This window comes from Acanthaster planci, linkage group LG02 (genome assembly GCF_054643075.1).
Source record: "Acanthaster planci isolate LZ-2023a linkage group LG02, COTS_SCS, whole genome shotgun sequence".
NCBI classification, from domain to species: Eukaryota; Metazoa; Echinodermata; class Asteroidea; order Valvatida; family Acanthasteridae; genus Acanthaster; species Acanthaster planci.
The window spans coordinates 12215333-12232799 of record NC_141778.1 but is presented as its reverse complement, the minus strand read 5'-3'; the positions used below and the strand labels follow the sequence as shown (position 1 = coordinate 12232799).

General features: G+C 39.7%; 1 protein-coding gene across 5 annotated transcripts in view; it reads right to left on the bottom strand.

Moving 5' to 3' along the window:
* LOC110980430 (uncharacterized) overlaps positions 1–17467 on the bottom strand; it is a 32084-nt gene that overhangs the window by 2523 nt on the left and 12094 nt on the right. The window contains exons 1-17 of one of the 5 annotated variants that reach the window (XM_087132425.1): positions 13495–13570; positions 13106–13170; positions 8118–8290; positions 7746–7901; positions 6687–6897; positions 5960–6136; positions 5545–5820; positions 4911–4961; positions 4597–4824; positions 2531–2645; positions 2045–2113; positions 1845–1921; positions 1453–1503; positions 1057–1121; positions 687–806; positions 468–548; positions 115–253 (exon numbers count right to left, since the gene is read on the bottom strand). In XM_087132425.1, the coding sequence (XP_086988551.1) occupies positions 115–253; positions 468–548; positions 687–806; positions 1057–1121; positions 1453–1503; positions 1845–1921; positions 2045–2113; positions 2531–2645; positions 4597–4824; positions 4911–4961; positions 5545–5820; positions 5960–6136; positions 6687–6897; positions 7746–7901; positions 8118–8290; positions 13106–13170; positions 13495–13555 (2115 nt within the window). In that variant the 5' untranslated portion in view covers positions 13556–13570. Of the gene's footprint in view, positions 1–114; positions 254–467; positions 549–686; positions 807–1056; positions 1122–1452; positions 1504–1844; positions 1922–2044; positions 2114–2530; positions 2646–4596; positions 4825–4910; positions 4962–5544; positions 5821–5959; positions 6137–6686; positions 6898–7745; positions 7902–8117; positions 8291–13105; positions 13171–13494; positions 13571–14242; positions 14565–17467 lie in introns of those variants that run through there. The other 4 variants (XM_087132426.1, XM_087132422.1, XM_087132423.1 and 1 more) reach the window with 4 other exon arrangements.

The window sequence follows — 17467 nt, the reverse complement described above, 5'->3', positions numbered from 1 at the left end:
AAAGTCAGTTTTACCTCATGCAAATTGTGAAGTGAAGTTGCAGGGCTCAGTGAAAAAAAAAAATCATGGTAGGGTTGTAAGAGTTAACGGCTGACCAATGACAAAGACTCTTACTTGTCTGATGACAACGTCTTCTGGTATAACCTGGCCTGTGATTGGCAGCTCCATTAGACCCAGTAGCAAGACAATCCGGGATAGACCAATAGCAGCAGAGAGTTGCAGTGACTGGAAAGAGGGTAAAAGATGTTCAAACCTGCAAGAAAAATTAGACAAATTAAAGCTCAAAATGGCGAGTTGAAAAGAGTAAGGAAATTTTTGAAGAGTTGAAATGACTACAGGGAAGCCCCCCCCCCACAATACATGTAGTTCCTCAGTTGACAACCGTGTAAATGTCAAATGGAGGAGGTAGAAGAAACAGGTAAAACGTCTGTAAAGGAGGAAACTGGACAAAAAATCAGCTAACTCACCAAAAGCTGTTCCATATTCCATCGTCTAGCTCAAACATTCCTTCAACTAAAGGGTCAACTAGAACTAAGTCAGCCACAGCACTGGAGGGAAAAAAAATCAAAATGAAATGCAAAAATTCAAAATAAAGGTAGTACATATGTAAGGAAACTGTTGGAGCAGGTGCCATTTTATCCTTTGAATTTGTTGTACAATGTTTGCACTGTAAACTTTCAACTGACCTTTCATACATCTGAGTGAAGAACCTTGCATTTAAAGAGCCAATTTCTGACCCCACCAAGATAAATGGCAAAGGCTGGTCGCTGCTAAATCGCAGCAGATGGTACAGGTCTTCAGCCATCCTGAAAAAAGATGCAATAAACTACATGTTTGAGTATTTATGTCTGATTACTAACAACAACCAACACAGGCAAAAACAAAAAAGGAGTCAATGATACAATATTTTAGGGGTGACGATAATTGTTTCAAACCACCATACCTGCACATCCTACCAATCAAATACATGTACATGTATTAGGCCTTACACTACCCTCCCCTAAATAGGGCTAATTTGTTCAAGAAGGCATTAAACTTGAGGTTATTTAAGCTTACCTCTCTACGGTGCTAGGTTGACCCCTCTCTTTATTGACAACTGTGTAGGCTTCTGATGAAAAATTCTGTTAAAAAAGCCAACCAAAAGATTTTTTGCTGTAATTAGATGTCTTCACAGCTGGTTGCACTTTTACATTACTCCGACTCGTCTGGTTGTTTATATTTTGCATTAAAAGACTTTGCACAGACACTGATAAGCATACATCAGTGATCAGTACTGAAACTCATTGGGATATGCACTTGCTGCCCTAATATCTTTAAATCGTTTGTTGATAACTTTATTACTATGAAATAACTACCCCTGACTAACATTTGATTCCCTGCCCAAGTTACATTTCATAATTACGATAGGACAATTTATTTCACTGGTCTTAATTTGAATGATTCCAAACTGACCATTGGTGTCCTTTCACTGAAGCCAAGTCCAGCCCGGTCATAAGAACACACCTGTGGAATGGATCACCAAAAGACCACAGGTACAAAATTTAGTAATTCATTTCTACAATCCCCCAACTTGAATGAAATGGGAACAAGGCAATTACTCTTAAACAACATTTATTCTTATTCTATCTCTATTGCTAGCTGCTGGATTATTCTAATCATTTCACAACCAGGGCATGTTTTAAAAACTTAACCTGAACTTTTGTAAATGCTCAAAAGTCTACCGAGACGTTTTCGAAGACCCGGGTAGATTAAGGAAGGTTTTTCCTTGCAAAAGTATCAAGGACGTTACTCCCTGCCAGTAGAATTTTCGACAAATATTTGTCTTACAATCTAAAGATACTCACCCTGGTGAATTTAGCAATCCTAGGTTGAATCAAGCACCACACATCAGATGTCATACCAGTCGGTGCGTCAAGGACAACTGAAATCAAAACAAAGACAAGCAGTAATACAATGCCACACAGCCAAGGGATCTTAACATTTTCTCCTCCAGAGGGCTAATTTACAGTGCAATTGGTTACCTCAAAACCACATGTAATTTTACCTGTTGGTGCTCCAGATCCGGCACAGTTCAGTTGAAGCTTGTGATTCCAACCAACATCGTACAACTCACCTAAGAAAATAAAGCAATTGGATTGTAAACAAACTTTGTAGTCTCGGCATATTCTTGATAAAATGATGTTCATTACAGCAATACTACTTTCAGGAATCTTTTACATGTGTGATGTTAATACCTAATGGTGTTAATCTAAGATGACTTTTGCACTTGCACCCTCAGTAAGCTTTTTTTTTACATGGAGGCACTTTTATTATCATTTTGAGGGAGATGTCAATTGAAAATGGGACAATCTCACTAACCTTTGCAGATGAAAGCATGTGAAACAACATGGATATCATATATAGAAACAGGGTTTTAAGTACATGTAAATGAGCTGCCTTTCTTAATTCCTTCATTTCTGTTGTGAATTTGGCAACTAGTCATCTATACAAACACAAGAAAGCACGTCTAGTTGTACGATCGGAGCCTTACCCTTTGGTTTCAACTCGGCAGCTTCCCGATATAGTGATGCATGGTTCAGTATGGCAGGTAAAATCAGAACAAGTAAAACATACTTTCCAACATGGAAACATTTTGAAAGAAGACCCTGTTTGATGAAATAGGGCAAGAAAATTTAAAATGTAATGAAAACAATAAGCATCATAAGTGACATACACAGACAAGATAAAGCCTTTAACATTAACAAAGCTATTAGGCCCAATGCGAATTTCATTGAAATTAAAGCAGTTGGCACTTAGGAAGAATCATATTCTCAACAATGATACAGTGCAAGTCACTTCAATTACTATAAATTCCACTCACTGAGATTTGAGCAACACCTAAAATCTAATTTAGGCTATGTCTGTGCAGAAATAACAAAATCACAAAAAAAATTAAAATATTAACAATATTACTAGCATTGATCTCCATTGTATAGACTGGAGGACATCGCGCATTGTTTGTGTACAAAATGCGCAGCCGAACAATGGCGGCGCTTCAGGAGGGTAATGTGATGCTGTATGCCGTGCATTTCTGGTCAACATAACCTTTTTCTCATGGAATGATGGCTAAGCCCTCGGCCTCCCTCCCGAAAACAAGCCAAAAATAAACAGAAAATGCAAGAATATCATTTCAGGAAATAACTGGCCATTTTCTTATTAACTAACCCACTCAAATGTTAACTCCTTTTTGTGGGTGTTTGGTTTTAATTCATTTTTTCTACACCTATTGTCTATGGTCTCGCTTGAGCAATATTTCCACTTTGGGTCGGTTCAATCATGATTTGTTCAGTGTATAAACCTTTGAGAATTCCACCAGGACATGCAATAGGTTTTGTCAGTAAATAGGATGTTCAAACTGTCTGTGTATTTTTCCGTCTGGTTTCAAAGAGCCAACACTGAAAAATCATCAATAAAATGATTTTAATTTTACACACTCTCAGGAAAACTTGTACTAAATAAAATTCATTCATACATGTATATTGAGTGAATTGTATTGAAAACCGACATGCGATATATGGAAGTGTGAGAATCTTTTCTGTGAGCACAAAGTAAGCGCAGCTTTAAATGAGTGACCAAACATACTTACTGCCGTTTTTAACACAGACACTTATAAATCAGCTTAAAAAGTTGAGTTCACAACCTGACATACAGATTTACATTTAACAACTACTTGCCGGCATAAAAAAGTCAATATTTTAACACAGAACTAATAATTTTGTTATGTAGACAAAGTTTCTTTCATTGCGTTGAAGGCTTTGAATCCCTTTGTTTGTAACTTCATTCAACAGAAACATCAGCACTCTGCTTCTCACTTTGGTTTCATCTCTGCCACGAAGAATTCTGTCACTCATATCACATCGTCTGTCACACGATTTGGGTTCAGTGCATCTTTAGATCCGACAAACACAGTCTTGGAGATTTTTCCAGTGAAATCTGGGGAAAATAAACAACAAATCAGTCATTCAGTTTTGAAACCACTTTTGCCAATAAGTAGCATTTCAGACGGTCCCAACTTTGAGATAGTCAAGTTTCATATAGGCCTACAATGCCTGATAGGCTAGATAGACTGTCATAAATTTCTTACTAGGCCTACATGTATACAGGCTTAAAGTTAAGCATTATAAAGTGCAACTTGAGAAACTTTCTGAAACTAAAAAAAAGTGACTCACATTTCCTTCTGTTCCTTCTTCCAAACTTGACGCTGATCTCCGGTAATTCACTGCTGCGTACATCTCAACCATTATTCTTTCCAAATTTATCCATTCCGAGCCCAGAATTCAGTTTTTCTTCAAAATCTGACGATTGATGCACAAAAATCTCAACCGGTTTTTAAGAAACTCCATTTGAAAGTGCACGCAATGAAATTTGCAACGCTTGTTATTTATCCTCCTGAAAATACGCGGGACACGTTTCGGACGCGATGTCCTATCAAGTCTATATAATCATGGAGGAAGTGTTCCTTCCTCTATGATATAATGGAGATCAATGATTACTTACAATAGTCAACAGGCCAACATGATATATAAAACCACGAAAAAATTTTTTCTAAAATGATACCTTTTTCTGCCTCATTTCCTTCCTTCTGCTACTTCGAGAACCTGTTGATGCTGTTCGATTTACATACACGTCGCTTTGGTCGATCATGTCGGTACCCTCCTCCATTGTGGTCATGGTGTTGGTTGCCGCTGTTGTCGGTATTTCTTGAGAGTTGTTTGACCTTTCATTTCGCCGCTTCCTTGGGCCATTTGTATTTGCTTTTGTTCCTCTCATGTTCCAAATGTTGTACTTGACAAAATTATCGATAGAAACAAATTAAAAGACCTATATGCAGCCACAAAAGTAACGATCTTTCAAAATCAGGAAACACTCACATTTTGTTCCAAGGGCGCGGCCATTTTGTTTTCCGGCTCGTCCATTTTTGACTATGAAAAGAAAAGGTCACCTGATTTTATCACATGACTTGGTTCAGCTCTTTCATTTGTAGTCGTACACAAACAAATGACATATGTAGGGACAGAAATGGGATTTTTGAAGTTGCTCTATAAGCTTTATGACTGTGTTGTGTTGAAAGAGGGAATAATTCTGAGCACATTGATACCAATATGTCTGTATTTGGTCGAGGCGTTGCTGAGATATGGCGATTTGAATTTTCTGAAAATGGGCATTTTTTGTTCTTTTTCTTAATGGAGATCATGGTTAAAGTAGTGCCACACTTTGTGTGTTTACAGCAGTAAACAAAATGAGTGTACACGTTCTCCGTGGAACAAAGGAGGAAAATTATGTGTGATTACAGGTCATCTGGTGCCAAGTGGTTAAAGTACATGTACGTTGTGATGACACCGACACCAGGCTTTGGACATGCTGGATCTTTTTTTGTTGTGAAGACATCTATAGATTGGAAAGTACTCAGTGAAGGAAAATATCTGTTTTATTGTCCAAGTGAATGCAAAGATTTGAATTTTTGGAAGGAGACCCCTCTGCAACCTGTGGTGGGGACGTTTTTACCTGAAAATCACAAACAATGCCCCAGTGATCACTTGGAAACTTGTTGCATGAGAGCCGTTCTCTGCCAAGAAGATCGAACGTGTTTGGTGCTAGGACTTCTGACATCGTTTCGGGGTGCCTCAAATAAAGGCGGTCAAAACGAAGGCGTGATCGGTTTCGGAATGGCCAGACTTTGTTATCATTGCTAGTCTGATCCCAGGTATATCTGCTCTCTGAAGGGGATCCAATCATCTCCCAGACATCATGAATGGATGTCGGCAAGCAAAACTTCTCCACCTGTAACCAACATTCAGATCCTTTAATTAGTACCATTTTTGTTTTCCTAAAAAGGGTGTTAACAGGTTAAGATGTCTGAATAGATTCACAGAGTAAATTCAAGTCATACTTGGCAACATCAAAATGAAATTTCACCAACCTCTTTATCTCGTAGATTTGTATCACCTCCAAACAACACTGTTTGTTTTGGAGGAGCTGTTTCCATCAAGTGGACGGCTCGAGAGAATTGTTTTTGTCGCTCCGTAGCTGCCCTTTTTTCACTTGTGCTCTCAAGATGGGATGACATGAGACGAAGATCAATACCGGCACACTTACACTGTGAAGGAAAGGGCAAAACGGTGCACTGAACAACTTCATATTAGTTAAATTTTGGGAAACTCTTCTGGTACAAACCCAAAGGTTTTGAGTTGGGGGGGAATATTGGAATGTTGTTTCAAGAATGAAGGTTCAATTTTTTTTTAATTTATGAAAGAAATTCCCCCCCAAGAAAGAGTAGAAGCAGCATTTTATGTGTTTTGCACTTTCAAATCCTACAAAAACTGCCAACATGTCTCAGGTGGGGGGGGGGGAACTTCCCCTCCTCGTTCCCCCACTGATACCCTTCCACATGTTCAATAAATGACTCCTCCCCATCCAAACAGATTTTTCTCTCTTCAGATTTTCGAGTTTGGAAAACAAAACTCTTGAAGGCTTTTAAATCTGTTGAAGTGTTTGAGCATCTGGTCATGAAAATGACCAGATGCTTAAAACCCTCAACCTTGAATTATTGCATACGAATCACACCAGCTTTAGCAAAGAATGAGTAATATACTCCGTTACGCTAACCTATGAAGCGAGTCTGAAATAAAATTATACCACCAACTTACATCTACGATTTGTAAAGCACGGCGACTTGTTGAACCAGGAAAGCTCTCAATCTTGTCAGATAAACAAGTGACTGTACTCTTTCTTAAGAGAATAAGAGTGAAGTAGCTTTTATCAGAAGCAGGAAAGGGCTTGTAGTCCTCTAGCTGAGAGCAGATGGTATTACAAGTCTCTAGGATGACCTCTTGAAGAAAGATGATATCTGGAGCATACCTTTCAATTAAACAAAAAATAATGGGAAGGTAAGGTATGTGTAAGCTCAGAGAACAAATATTTCAGTGATATCCAGAAAAAGTTGCTCACAGATGGTGGCCCAGGAGAAGAAACTATTACAACTGTAAGAGTGGAATTCAATAAGTCAGTGCCAAGAACCACAGCACTACATTCCATCCTAAGCACGTGTAGTAAGCAAGGTCATGTGGTTTATTCAGGTGTTGTAGTGTGACAGATGACGATGTTATCAGCTGCTGACACCCAATACAGGTGACTCACAATACAGTGTGCCACACACAGGTAGCCACAGACAGGCCATTTTTTTCAAGTTTACGGTCGACAACAAAGACTGACTTGCTGTAAGTTCCATTTAAGTGACTGTCAGTAGATACCTTGCGGAAATACTTGATAGATCAAGGCATTCCTTCAATTTTCTTGCCTCACAAAAGCCATCAATTAACACCAACACTCAAAATACTGTCAAATCTTCAACCCAGACAAACATGGGAACAATTCAAATTCAGTGAACAGAACCTTGTTGACTACTTCCCAACAATGGGCTACAAAAAAGGCCTCTCCATGGCAACCTCTTGGTAGGCACTGCATTGGGATTCATCAGTTTTATAATGTGTTCAATTAACTAACACAGAGCAAAACCAGACCTGGGGATGGCCATGTGTGCCATGTCAAACAAATGAGACTGTTGAGACAAGGTTAAACCTGAGTCAACTCATCACGGAAGATAACTGAATGCACCCTCAGCAAGGTTCTGATACTGTGATCGTGAATTCTATCTGCAAGCCACAGGCTGACACACAACAGCCCTGATTTCAAGGCACTCCACCAACCTGTCAAGGATTTCACATACAGCTTGGGTACGCTCTACTCTACAATTCTCATCTAAACCATCAATGTTCCACGTGATAAGACGAACTCTGCTGGAAAGAGGGGAAGGTTCGTTGGTCTTTGATGAGGATGCTTGGGCTGTATGAACTGCCTGTTTTCTGTAACAAGAGTTTAAAGCTCAATTAATGAACTCTACACATTCTCCAAAGGGAAGAAAAAAAAGTTGGTACTCGAAACAGTAGAGCACATGTATTTTCCAAAGTATCTATCATCCATAGCCACTTTATTGTTGTTGATAGAGTTAGTTTTCTGCACCATGTATGACAATACTGTATTGAGTAGTGACTTCAAGTCTTCAACATGGCAATACTAACCGGTTTACTGAAGCATATTCCTGAGATCCATCCCCCTCGGAGATTTGGTGGGTTTCATGTGATGGCTCCCCCTCCTCCGCAGGGTTGTGTGAAGTCTCTGCCCCCTGCGAAACACCATTATCATCAGCAGCTCCTGCTGGCCGATCACTGTCATAGAACATGTTGACAGCATCCTGTTTAAATACAGATGAAATGCTTCCTCAATGATCCAGCCACCAAGAAATAGTCATCAATCCAGTAAAGTAAAGACAGGCTTGGATGATCGGCCAACATGTTCGGAGGCTAGCATTTTAAAAGAAAATGTGAAGGCATGTATCTGAAACTTGATCCAAGGCCACCTCTAACATAAAAATAACCAAGTGAATCAAAAAATAAATAAATGAAATAAAATAAGAAAATATCAGGGCTTACTTGTAATACTCTTTGAGTGCTCCAGTTAGAGCTGATTAATTAATTAGCTATCAATATCGAGACTGACAAGAGTGCAAATGTTATGCCAAAACTATGGCGTCATTCCCAACTAAATATAGTTGGGTCGGTCCCAACTATAGTTGAGCCAGTCTCAACTATAGTTGGGCCTGTCCCAACTAGCGTGCTATAGTTGGCCGGCCCAACGACAGCACAGTGGTCCAGTGTGCATGTGCCCGGTATGTTCCAAAATCGTATTGTGTACAATGTCATGTCATGCGTGGTCACAGATGAATTGTCATATTTTAGATGAACTGTGTCAATAGAAATTGGTATTGTCCAGGGGACATTTTTGAAGTAGGAAATTGCATTTTAAAAGCACAGAATCTGATAGAGCAGGTCTTCATTAGAAGAAATCCGTTGGAATTTTTTAAATACGACATTGCATCACGGAGTAATGGGCAATTATATCTCACAAAAAGGAGACAAATTTAGCCAAGAGGTCAAAGGTCATCTTTTGTTTTTCTTTATTAATGGTTTGGCACCAAAGGGATGACTGTGGGTATAGCAAAATCCTTGTTTTATCCAATTTCTGTGATATATGAGACTTAATTAATGGCTTGTGATGTTGTTGTATGAAAAAATGTTTCGTAAAATGCAAACAGCTCCCACACATGATCTAATTTATAATCTGATTTGCATAATTAATTATCTAATTAATGGTAATTTCTTAAAATATTCAAGTTTGTATGGGAAATCTTGGTAAAAAATGAACATCTTGAAAAAATTCCTGGGTCATCAAAGTCTCGCTTTTCGAAAATTCATTAAATTCCCTTATATTCAAATTACAAATTTGCATAATTATCTAATTTGGTGTGATTTTAAAAATTTAGTCATGTACGCAGGGAAACGCTTGGTCAAAAATGTATATCTTGGAGAAATACTTGGGTCTTCAAAGTCTGGCTATTCAAAATTTCACTTAAACTCCCTCGTATTGACCTTATAAATTTGCATAATTATCTTATTAAGTGTGATTTCTAATATAAGTCATGTTTGCATGGAAAACCATGGTCAAAAATGTAAATGTCTATCTTTGAGAAATACATGTACTTGGGCCTTCAAAGTCTGGTTATTTGAGATCTCATTTTACTCCTTCATATTGAACTTACAAATCTGCATAATTAATTATCTAGTTTTATGAAAATAGATTAAATGGCTATTGTCAATAATTCGAAAGAAAATTTGATTCAAAAAGATACAGCCGACCAAATGCAAAATACACAGTATCTAATGAATTGCGTTATGGGGATTGCAAACATTTGTGCATTTGGAAGATAATTAGGTTTGAATAAATTGAAAGATGAATTAATATTTTGGTGCAGAAATAGAAGGCAACTGAGTTTGTTATTATCACCTAAAAAATACTCGTTCTTCATGCAAACTTTGTTTCGAAAAAAGATAATTTTCTGAGGAGTCTATTTACATCATTATCCAATATACATACAGTAAATACATTTGACATAAAACACTTTTTGAGGTGTTACAGATGCCAACCTGACCTTAGGGACTTAAACAATGATTTCAGTACACTTGGACCTCTGCTGCCTTCAACTGACGTATCTGGCAAGATAGACTACACAAAGGAATCAAACATGACATTGACGCCAATTTAAAAGAAGAGACAGAAATATCTCTCTACTGTCAGTGTAGACTGTAGAATTCCCCTTCACCATCCATGGAGGAAGAAGTATGGATCTTCAAATGAAGTTGGTGTACAATGTATGGATGACACAAAATAAGTAACGGCAAAATGTGTGGAGGGAAACCATAAATAAACATAAATTATAATACCTATTAATTAAAAAAACTACAATTTACCACACAACCAAGCATTTGAATAAAAAATTTATACCTGATGTGTATGTCAAAATTTCCTGAAACCAATTTCGTTTTTCATACGTTTGCACTTAAAACTCTCAGGTTTCATGACTGCATTTCTTTTGCCACGTTGTTATTTCATGACAAGAGCAAAACTTACTAAAAGTACAACTTTTTAAATCCCCTTTTAAAGTTTCATTCTAACAAGTTCAGAACTTCATGCATGCTATGCTGCACAAATCGATAACAGCCAGTACATGTACAGAAACGTTCATTTCAAAGTGGGGGGTACATGCTTATGGTTGAAAGTTGTTTCACCGCACATTTTTATTTTGACCAAGAGACTTACCTCTCAAAATAATATGCAGTATTATGCAAGACGAATTAACTCTTTATTAACAACCTAATATTTGAAATTTGAGAATTTGAATCCAGCGCAGTTTTTCTACAGAACAAGTAAGTTAACACCACCCCCGTACATGAATGGTATCGCCCACTGCCACGCATTGCAAATGTAACTACGAAAAATTTAGAGCAAAAACATATACTGTAAAACGTGAATCACAATCTTATTTTAAACCATCACTTATTTACAGCTACAACTAAACCCTTCTCTAACCCCAAACCCCGTGAATGTGTAAATCTTGAAAAATTTAGCCGCGACGAGCCGGAGATCGGCCATGCGGTTTTGACTGACCGTAAAAGCGAGTAGGCCTACACGTACACATGCGGCCGGGCCGTGCCACCGTGCCTGTGTACTGGGCGCGTGGGTGGTTGTGTGGTGTACGGCGTTCCAGTTATCGGACTCCAAAAACTACCCCTGAAGAACGGCGTGTCGCAGAAAAACCTCTTTTCACATGATATTCATACTCATGATTCTAAATCTATGATATATACTTATGTGTACATACCAGAGTGCTTCCCGATTCGTCGACTCAAAATGTGATTTTTGACGGCCTGAAAATTGTAAACAGTTCGCTGGAGTTGAAAGCGTCGGTCGATTTACAAGCGCTAAAGCCGAAAGGGGCCGAAGGTCTTCTTTTCTCCGATGATGACGTGTTCGTGGGGATTTGACCAATAGAAATCCAGCGATTTTCGACCGAAAATGACCGGTCGAGAAGTCCGAGTTTACGAAGTTTGCCGAAAGTGCGTGCCAAGGACCGTGTGTGGAGCGGAAGCAGCGCTTGCCATAGGGATTGTACAGCAGTTTGTGCCCTGTCCGTGGAAAGGAATACGAGGTCAGATTTCGGCAACAGAAGTGCTCGTGTGGGTGAAGTGCCTACAACAATAGTTGGGAATTGGGCCAGCCCAACTGCAGCACTACAGTTGGGACGGTCCCAACTATAGTTGGGACAGTGGAACAGACGCTATAGTTGGGGCGTAACACAATTATTGAATCAACGCTAACGTAGGCCTACTGTTAACAAATTAAAGGTTGACCTCGAGTTTCCAAGATGTTTTTTTCCAAATAAGACACAGCTATAACAGGATCAGTCTCTGTAATATCTGCAAACTCCTAGCTCAATTGCTGATTTAAGGCAGTCACAGCTGAATTTCCATCATCTGACGCCATTTCTCCGAAGGATTTTTTTCCATCAGTGGATGAAAAATCCCGAAATACATGAAGGGGGATCAGGTCAACTTGGACCCAAACCAACTCGGACCCATTCCAAGTCGGACCCATGCCAACTCGGACCCACGACCAACTCGGACCCATGCCAACTCGGACCCAATACAAACCCGGACCCACGACCAACTCGGACCCACAACCAACTCGGACCCAAGCCAACTCGGACCCACGTCGAGTCAACTCGGACCCACTGAGGCTTAAGGTTGCATTACACCTAATATACGCGCCTGTAGACCGAAATAGCGCCGACCCTCGGCCTCGCGAAAAGGTTGCACTTCTGTTTTTTTCGCTGGGAATTCAAGATTACTTTTTTTCGCTGGAAATTCAATATTATGGCCAGATCGATCACTTTTCGATTCAATTTTATGAATTTTCTTATTCGCCTTTTCCAGAAGATACCCCTAATAGTAGTAAAACTATGCGCTCAGCTCTGAATGTAGCCGCCTGCCTCTATCCAAAATAGGCCCGCGATGTGCGGCTTTTTGTGAAAGAAATACTCTGAACTGAAAAGTATCAAGCCCAAATGTGGGGTTTGTATAAATACTTCTATGCTCCCTCGTGATTATGGCACGTCTTATTGTAAAAAAAAAAAGTGGGATCACAAAATATTAATAATGAGTTTGCGAGCAGACATACGACCATTAATTTGGTGGAATGCACCCTTAATCCTAACACTCTTCAGTCCTCCAACAGGTGAAGGATTGAGGAGGGTTAGGGTTAATACTATTTTGGCAATCTCATAATAATAATCTAAACATACCAGTACAAGTAGTTAGGGTCAGTTTCATATTTTGATGTAAAGACTTAAGGTAGGACCTGTAAGATGAAAGGAAAATCAGTAGAAAATATTCTTGCTTCTATATATATTCCGGTTTGCAACCGAGACAATTTCCGCCCGCTTCAAGATAATACTTTAATTAATTCTGATTTTTTGGTACGGCTAATGACTGAGAATTTCTAAAAAAAAAAAAAAAAAAGCTATAGGATCTGTCAATCATTTGAACTCATTCATGGCGCTTCATGTACCAACGCAAAGGGATTTAATCCCACGCACGGCATGGCACTGACTCACAAAAGGCGGTAAGTTCATTCGGCATTCCTTGACAGTGGCAGGGTTCCAGGGGGTGCTGATCACCGCTGAAATCAAAGTGAAAAAAGCCTAATTGGTCCTAATTGGACTCTTTTAACCAGCACAGAAGCAACACTTGCAGAGGCGCATACAGCTGGCTGCATCGTATTTCACAAATTCCCCAACAGGAATGATAATGATTTCCACGCACATTTTCAAACTTTTCATTCACTTTTATAAGGGGCCGGCTTTAAAACCGTCTCTACATATTCTACATTTTTCTTTTAAAATGATTTGATTTTTTCTGTTGTTGGAAATTACCAACCTATTTATTTACGCCATTCTGCCGGTATAACTAACTAGGGCATAGATAGACAGGTATTGCAAATTACCCCCTGGAGTTCCAATTAGCCTCTTTTTTGTCTGTTCTCCACTGACTTCTTCATAATTCATCTTTGAGAAATGTCACGGTTATGTGGGGGGTGTTGCCACCTTCACGTAGTGGGTCCGCTCAACTTTTAAATTGAGGACAGGAAACTGCTTAGTGACCACAGATTAATCAAAGAATAATATATGTATTCAGTACAACATGACGCTCCGTGATTGCATTTCAGATTAGATTTAATTATTCAATCCAACAATTATGAGACAGCATAGGCTACACTATAATATAATCATGGAGGAAGATCTAAAATATGAGGATGACAATAACCAGAAGTGTATTTGTTTATGAAGATGAGACTCCTAGTTGAGAATATACAGTTAGGTTTCTAGGTGATTGTAAATTAAAATCTACTAAATTCCCAAGGGCACTACACGCTAACTTTCAATAACTTCCCAAGGGCATTGTGCGGACCCGCCTCTCTCCTCTGAGTAAATCTATTGCACAAAATACACACAACAGTCGTCAGGTCGCTGACGTGCAACAGTCGTCGGTCACACGACACATGCACAAAACTTTCTCTACAATGTGCGAAACTGAAAAGGAAGCCAAATGTCCTATTTTGGATCTCATCAACCAACGACGAAAAGCTCGCTTAGTCACAAGGTTGATGAAAACAAGGCTGCAATGTCAACACGACCCAAACGCAAAATTAAAGTGAACAAAATTTGAAAGCTTGATGAAGAACGACAACTCACGTTATGTGCCGCCATAACTCGATCGGAGAGAGGGAGAATCGCACGTACGCCACGGCAAAGTACGTTGCGCAAGAATAATGCGTCAAAGTTTTGTAGAGATGTAGTCATTGAGCTAATCCAGCCTCATACATGTATAAGTCAAGCAATATGACTAGTTACAGACAACTGACCATTTCATATCCCATCGAGCTCTTTAAATACTGGTTACAAGCATGACGGGGTGGGAACTATTATGACTACTCGGATGGCTACCAAACTCATAACACATTCCAAGATTAGACTTAAATCAAGCCGGTCCGTGACATTAACGTTAACTGTACAAGTACATGCACCTGTAGTTCCCATGTTCAGCTGAGTTTTGACACTGTACTCGTATTGCTCTGTTTGTCAAAGTTGGTTTGGTCTGAGTTGACCTGATTTCTTTTTAAGCACCGTCGACTTTCAGTAAAATTAGTTGTGTACAATCATGCTGGTACCTGACATGCAGCTAATAATTTATGTAGTGTTTTTGCTGAATGTACATATAATTTTGTTAGTATTTACTTGTAAGTGTCTGTGTGTTCAAGTTGTTCAACGTACAGATAAGTTTGTTATTATTTAAGTGTCTACGTGCGGATTATCACTTATATAAATAATGAAGTGGCTAAGGTCTGATCGTGAATTAATTTTTTTTTCAGTAGAAAAGATGTGGACGATGTGACTCTGCAATTTATTGCGTGTATCTTTACATGTGCCTACATGACATACATTTATTGATTAGGCTGTTCGATATTGAAATGATGATCACGTAACAAATCTCGGAGAATTCAGCCAATATTTTGCCAAATTATTAATAATTTGAACCTTCACCCAAATAGGATACAGACAAATGAAATCTAAAACTTAATAAAAAAAATTAAAAAAATTATGAAAGGTTGAATGAAATGAGTTGGCATTGTCTGTCATTGGCGCTGTAATTTCCTCCACCGTCAAGCGCTTAGAATCTTCGAATCGGGAGGTCAACCCCCAAAAAACCCTTGGCTTTGGCTTTTCCCTTTTGTAACGTTGAATAAAATAGAGGCGAAAAGTGTCTTTCTCCAAATGCCAAAATGTAAAAGTGGACAAAATCAACATTTTATCAATTAATCCTGGGTTGGGTCCGAGTTGACTCAGTGTGGGTCCGAGTTGGTTGTAGGTCCGAGTTAGTATCGGGTCCGAGTTGGTTGTGGGTCCGAGTTGGTCGTGGGTCCGGGTTTGTATTGGGTCCGAGTTGGCACGGGTCCGACTTGGCATGGGTCCGAGTTGGTTTGGGTCCGAGTTGACTCGAAACCCACGAAGGCATATGTTAGGGACCGCAACGGTCTACTGCGCACATCATCTGCGCACGTACAGTTTTGTGTACAAAAGTTTGGTTACGCGTCTCCAAAGCGGAACTATCTGGTTTGAACCGGTTCTTTCACGCAGCACCATTCTCAAATCGCTTCGTTTTTCACACAAGGGTGCACTGAACTAATTCAAGCTCCATTGAAAATAGTGTAAAATCAACCAAGTTTGGAGCCCCATGGCAGGCAACTGAAGTCCCTGAGGCCTCTCAAACAAAAATCAATGTGCTGTTTGGTCCTTCAGATTTCATTTGATTTTCAATTTTTAGTAGGTTAACCAATGAATTTTTTAATTATCCGCCCAAAACAAACTCACCCCCCAAAAAGTGAATGTTGCCAAGCCCTCCCAGCGGCCATTTTTCAAATGACATCCCTCACCTTCCTGGGGCTCTTCTGACTAATTTTCAATCCCATTTTTGTCTGCTTTGCCCCCAGATGGGTGCCCCTGAATCTACAGAGATGATCCTGGGCCATACTGACACAATTCCACCATTTCCTGGCCCAAACAGACCCCTCTTTTCGAAACAATCTCTGGGGGTACTTTTTCTGCGCCTCGGCCCGGCGGAGAATTTTCCTTGAATTGGGACACTGCACCCTTTATATACACCCCTTTTTCACAGTCTGACACAGTACCAATGCTGAATGGTTGAGAATGTGCCAAAAAACTCAATTTTTGAAAATAAATTGGAAAAAAAAGTCGACTGGCTGTGCTATGGGGAGTAAATCATCAAGGTCAGCCAATAGCAAATGTGCACAAACTGCCTATACATACACTGTACATGTACACTTCTACTATAGTGCAAACAGAAGAATGTCCAATCAGCATTTGAAAATTGCACCTTTCCCCATGAATAGCTTCAACTAGCATGTCCTACTGATAAGGAAGGGTTACCGCTTTGGCCATACACTACCAACAGCAGAGATCAAATACAAGAAAATTATGAAACTTCAGCCATGCTTTGACATGAAAGCTCTACGTAGAATTTATTCCTGTTGACACGCTCCAGCCCAAGAGTTGAAAACCTGAGCCCAAAATAGGGCACTTCCAACACAAGAGTGGAACAAACCACCAAGGAGAGTGTTTCGAGAACTTTCAGTCACCTGCGCATATATCCACAGCTTGGTCAGTTGGTGCGCGGGCTGTACTTGACCATCGAGGAAGTACCCCCACCCTTGGTTAGGGCCCTGTTAGGGTTACCCTTCATAATTAGGGTTGGCCTCCGTTAGGGTTAGCCGTCATTAGGGTTGGCCTCCGTTAGGGTTAAGCTCGGTTAGGGTTGGCCCACGGAAACCATCAAGTCCTTCGGTCACTGCTGATTTCTTGAAAATTACACGCAAAACAGCATGAACAGTGACAGAGTTAATTGTTTTTCAGAATTTCCACATGATTGCATGGGTATTTACCAGTGGAGTGTTGCTGCCAACAATCAAATGTTTCTCATGTCTCACAATTCATAAAACTGCTATCCCTGGCTTGTTCCGGTCTTTCCACCACTGGTGTAACTATCGCAAACGTGAGAAATGATTTTTCAATCCAACCGCCATGACATCCAGGACGCCGCCATCTTGGCAATATAGGGTGCACTGAACTAATTCAAGCTCCATTGAAAATAGTGTAAAATCAACCAAGTTTGGAGCCCCATGGCAGGCAACTGAAGTCCCTGAGGCCTCTCAAACAAAAATCAATGTGCTGTTTGGTCCTTCAGATTTCATTTGATTTTCAATTTTTAGTAGGTTAACCAATGAATTTTTTAATTATCCGCCCAAAACAAACTCACCCCCCAAAAAGTGAATGTTGCCAAGCCCTCCCAGCGGCCATTTTTCAAATGACATCCCTCACCTTCCTGGGGCTCTTCTGACTAAT